This window comes from Euprymna scolopes, chromosome 26 (assembly GCF_053919585.1).
Source record: "Euprymna scolopes isolate OS-2025 chromosome 26, ASM5391958v1, whole genome shotgun sequence".
Lineage (NCBI taxonomy): Eukaryota > Metazoa > Mollusca > Cephalopoda > Sepiida > Sepiolidae > Euprymna > Euprymna scolopes.
The window spans coordinates 26643999-26649665 of NC_136507.1; the positions used below are offsets into that span (position 1 = coordinate 26643999).

Below are 5667 nucleotides of genomic sequence, written 5' to 3' on the forward strand. Positions count from 1 at the left end.
ACTTTCATATTCACAAGATTGTTTATGAGAGAGAGAGAGAGAGAGAAAGAGAGAGAGAGAGAAAGAGAGAGAGAGAGAGAGAGAGAGAGAGAGAGAGAGAGAGAGAGAGAGAGAGAGAGAGAGAATTTTGTTATCGTATGTCAGCATTATCAACGTGTTTGTCGATAAGCTATCATAATCATCTGCTTGTTTTCACAGCAACACCCTCGTCTCCCCATCTCCTCGTTTTCTGATTTTTCCCCACGTGTCGCTCATGTGATTCTCATTTATAAGCTTTGATTTCTTTTTCCGTTTCCACATTTCTTCTGATTTGACTCACCTGCTTTTTCGTCAAACTCATCCATCTAACAATTCCGCATAAGATGGTGTCCGTCAGTCTTTGCTTCGCTCTCGTCTTGTTGGCAGTAGGCAGCGATGCCACCAAATGGAAACAATGCGGTTAGTCTCGCTCCCTTTCTTTCTTTCTTTCTTTCTTTCTTTCTTTCGCTCTCACTCTCTCTTTCTTTTTCTGTTCCTTTTTCTTCCTAGTGTCTTTTTCTTTTTTTCTTTCCTTCTTTTTCGTATTCTCAGTTCTAACGCTCTGACCCACATCTGGCCCTATTAAAATGAATGGCTCTCACCTTGTTTAGACAAACTTTTTGGTCTAACCTTCGACCCTGATCTGAAATGGAACACGTACATCAAATCCGTTGCCGACGTCGCTGGAAAAATGGTAGGAGCATTTTACCGCTCCAGTAAATATCAATTCTCTGCTCGTGTAAGAGTCAAGTGTGTCCTAGGATTGAATACTATTGCTACATCTTGGCAGGAGATGCTCGAAGAATGCTATCTTGCCTTGACAGAGTTCAAAACGGATTTCGTAATCTAGTAGGTGCTTCCCTTTTCTCTTCTCTGCACTTCCTTCCCACAGAAGAGACGTTGCGAGCCTGTCTCTGCTCTACCACTATTTTCATGGCAAATGGTCGACTGAACTCCAATCTATGGTTCCTCTTCGCCAACCCTTCACAAAAAACACTCGTTTAGCCAAAATCACTATTAATAAATTCCCCCACTCTCTATCGTTGCTTAAACCTAAACATGGGTTCCATGAACAAAACTTCTTCCCTAGAACTGCCCGCCTGTGGAACTCTGTTCCGCTGGTCTGTTTTCCAGCTGACTACAACATCATTACGGTAGAACCCCGGATACGGTGGCCCTAGAACACGTTTTTTCAGGAAACGATGTGGAATACGATGTTTTTTTCCGACCCCTGGTTACGGTATTTTCCCCACCTTACAGTGTTATTTATAATGTTATTTGATTATATACATGTGTATTATATACTATACTGTATTTTGTTACTAATTTTTAATGCCGTATCCCGGGGTTCTACTGCATGTTCAAGTCCAACGTAAACAAGTTCTTGTTCAGCCGTCTGCGTAAATAATCTGATTATACCATATTACTTCTACAAATAACGCAACTGTCCTAATGACTACAATACACACATTAATCCTTATCCTCGAGTGGCCTCCGGGCCTTGATATGTGGTGCCGCCTTTGTAAAAAAAAAATATTATGTTCTTTCTATATTCCTCCTTTTCATCCACCCTTCTTCCATTCGTCATTTTTTTTACATTATATAATCATCACTCATCGAGGCCCGTAGACCACTTAAGGATAAGGGTTAATGGATATCGTAATGGAAATTTGATAATTTATTTTAGAGTACGGCTATTAAAGAATCTGTTCATGTTGAACTTGAAAACAGGCATGCCATAGTCAGCTGGAAAGCAGCTCAGTAGTATTGTGTTCCATTCCATGGAATTTTCGCTTAGATTTAAGCAGCGATAGAGAGTAAGGGACATTGTTGTTGACAGTTGTTGTAGTTAGTTGAGTGTTTGTCGCGAAAGACTTACCGGGTGGGGAACCATAGAATGAGGCTTAGTCGAGCACCTGCTATGAAAATAACGATAGAGCTGAGAGGGAGATTTGCAACGTCTCTTCTATGAGACAGAAGCTGCAGGGAGGAGTAGCAGACGCCGTCCACCAGATTTCGAAGTCGGTTTTGTACTCTGTTGAGGCAGGAAAGAGTACTCTAAGCAGTTCCTTCCCAAATGTGGAAACAGTACTCTACCATAGAACGCACTTGGCTCTTATATAGTTAAAGGATTGTATTGGCAATGAGATATATATTGAAGTGTTAGATTGATTCATCATTTTTCTAGCGATCTTGGCAAGGAATTCGATATATGTGTTCCATGTTAGATCAGTCTCAGACCCTAGTGTCACAACATGATGCTTCCCTAAATGTTTGTGTTTTTTAGCTCATTTTATATTGTTTTTCCTGTCGAGTTAGAACGAAAAATAAATAGTAGCCTCATTCGAGCCTCGGTAATCGCCCCCAAAAATCGAAAAATAACAAGTATACTAATATAGCAACGCATCCAATAAATGTCACCAATCGTGCAAAAATGCAATGTTCTACCAGTATTTTGTTTGATTTTCGATTTTTAAGCGATTAAAGAGCAGATATTTAGACGCACTCTTCATGGTGCACAGCAGATAACAGCTTCGAAATCTGAGGCTCGCAACGTCTCTTCTATGTGACAGAGGCTGCAGAGAGGAGAAAAGGACACTGTCCACCAGATTTTGAAGCCGGTTTTGTTTCTTCTCCTCGTACTCCTCCTCCTCCTCCTCCTCCTCCTCCGCTTCTTCTTGTTCTTCTTGTTGTTGTTCTTCTTCTTCGTCGTCGTCGTCCTCCTCCTCCTCCTCCTCCCCCTCCTCCTCACCCTCTTACTATATTTATTGTTCCATCCCGCAATACTCTTTCCTCTTTACTTCTTTCTTTCTTTTTCTTTATTTCCTTTATAATTACTAGTGACGGGACGATTCCAATATTTTTTCCGATTCCTATACAATTACCGATTCCGATTCTTTATAAATCTCTAAATATTTAACTATAAAATGGATATTTTATCCCGATAATCGTAAAAAAAAAACACATATTTAATATACTTATATTTTATCAAACGTAAAACACACACACACACACACACACACACACACACACACACACACACACACACACACACACACACACACACACACACGCACACACACACACACACGCACACACACACACACACACTTGTTAGAGAGTAATCTATACATTTTAGTTTTACTAGAAGTTTAAATCAATAAATATTTATTATTTTATCATTACTATCAGCAATGGAAGATTTTGTTTAAAAAAAAAAGCAAATAAAAAATGTAATTAAAGGAATCGTTTTTGGCATCGGAATTTTTTTCCTAATTCCGATACCGATTCCGACACCCCATAATTTTTCGATTTTTCCGATCCCAATTTAGATTTCGACTGATCGTCCCAACACTAATAAGTACCCTGTTCTTCGTTTTCCTCTTTTCTCTTTTATTCGTCAGTCGGCTTTTCTCTTCTTCAGCAGTGTCTCTTACTTTCTTTTTCTTCTTCTTTTTTCTATCTTCGAGTCTATAAGTATTTCTTTCTTTCGTTCTTTATTTCTTTAGTTCTCTATTCCATCCGTCTTTCTTTCCTTCCTCCATTTCTAGCTTCCTTTTCCTCCTCAATATTGATTCCTACTATATATAACCTCCAACCTCGCAATGCTCTTTTCCTCGTTACCTTTTTTCTTTCTTCGTTTCCCCTTTTCTCTTTCTTTCAAGAGTGTACCTATCTTTCTTATTTTATCTTCGTTTATTTCGTCCTTTCTTTACTTTCCTTCTTTTCTCTTTCTTTCTTTCTTTACACGAAGACTTACTACATTGCTGTCGTTTCATGGTCTATCCATTCTTGTGATTAAGTCACTAAAAACTTAGCCTGCTAGGCAGGAAACGTACATTTAGAAAAATCTATTTTTTCTTTATTAAAACAACAGTAAGCAAGTAAACATATTTTTTAATATTATAGGGGGTATAGTCTCTTTTAAAAACAATATCTCCTTCCAGAACTGTCATAAAATATGCTTTCAATCGATATTTATTCAGTAATGGCCCAATTTTGCTACCTAGCAAAAATGGACGAGTCTTTCATGGACGAGTTTTCCGTGAACGAATTTTCCGTAGCGTCGAGAGAGTTTAAAAGTCAGTACTCCAAACCGTGATCACTCTGATCTTGCAAAAGATGCCTCTGCAGCCCCATCGGTATTCTTAGGTAAAGGTGCCTCAGGCAATTAGCAATAAACTACCCCGTTCTTAAAGAGAGAAGGAAAACCTGGGAGGAAGGACCTCCTAGAACTTCATAGAACCATCATTTCACCGCAATCAATAGGGGATAAGTCAATACAGAAATGGTCTACCCCTTGTTGGTTTTGGAACCGAGGAATAAAAAGCTATCGTCATATATTAAAATGATGGACGGAAAGCTTGCCCACGGAAAACTCGTCCATGGAAAACTACTCCACGGAAACCTCGTCCATTTAAAATATGTTAAACCACTAAAAACCTTATAAAGCTATGTAGAAAAAAAAACACTTAGAAAAATCGATTTTATCTTTTTTAAACAACAGTAAATAATTAAAACTATTTAAAAAATATTATGGGGTAATGAGTCTCTTTTAAAAACAATATCTCCTTCAAGAACGTCCATAAAATGTGTTTCCAATCAACATTTATTAAATAATGGTGCGGCCCTGTCGGTGGGGCATTAGAATACGCCGACTGTCTCCCTGCAGAGGGTAAAAGTCCCTCAATGGGGGTCCTGGATATGACCTTAAACTATATCCGATGGTGAGGCCCCAGCTTGCGGGCTCTGGGGAGTGTGGAGCCACCCTTTAATTGCCATTGCTCCCAGGTCCACTCTGACCCGGAGTGGTAGTACCTGTTAGGGTCCCAACTATGGGTCAAATAGAAACTGACTTGCAAAAAAAAAAAAAAACCCAAATATATTCTATTAAAAAAATTTTCTTCAAAATCTTTGGATTCGGCATTAAATAACCTGAAAAGGGTTGATATGCCGTAAAACGAAAACAACCAGCCAACCAACCAAACAATAATGGCGCAATTTTCTTACCTTGCAAAAATGGATGAGTTTTCAATGGATGAGTCTTCCAAAATTTATTCAAGTTCAAAATGGCGGGGAATATCAAGAATTGGGCTTATCAGCAAGAATAAAATTAATTTACAACTCTGTCCTGGCTAGATAATTTTCGAGAATGACGTCATCATCGACATACTACTTCTATTACAAAGCTTTTTCTTTAATATCTTTTTCTCTTTTTCAGGCGGTCAAGACTATGTTTTGATGAATAAGCTGGACATCTCACCAATGCCTATGAAATTTCCAGGGAAGAGTACTTTTACACTTGATGCCACAATCAAACAAGTCTTGAACGGTTCCGATTCAACGATCACCATTAAGAGAAGCACCTTCCTCGGATACATCAGAATTCCATGTATCTTTGAGGTTGGATCCTGGTAGGTTTCTCTTTCTCATTATATATCTATAATATAAAGCTGAATGCGCGCGCGTGTGTGTGTGTGTGTGTCCGGTTACGAATAGGCTCCTATATGGTTGACTAGTTTAAAAAAAACTGATTACATATAATAATAGAAGATGTATCGAGACACAGGAATGGGTATGTTTGATCTGGCAGAACGGTGGTTCATTAAAATTGTTGCATCTGCGTTCGCGCCTGGTCCGCAAAGTATG

The 5667-nt window shown here is 38.8% G+C and overlaps 1 protein-coding gene across 1 annotated transcript in view; it reads left to right on the forward strand.

The window, feature by feature from the left end:
• The first annotated feature begins 283 nt into the window (after window positions 1-283).
• The window catches only part of LOC145247867 (ganglioside GM2 activator-like), a 24179-nt gene continuing 18795 nt past the window's right edge, over window positions 284-5667 (forward strand). Inside the window, exons 1-2 of the mRNA XM_080109485.1 lie at window positions 284-438; window positions 5240-5432. Of these exons, the coding sequence (XP_079965611.1) occupies window positions 363-438; window positions 5240-5432 (269 nt within the window). The 5' untranslated portion in view covers window positions 284-362. The remainder of the gene's footprint in view (window positions 439-5239; window positions 5433-5667) is intronic.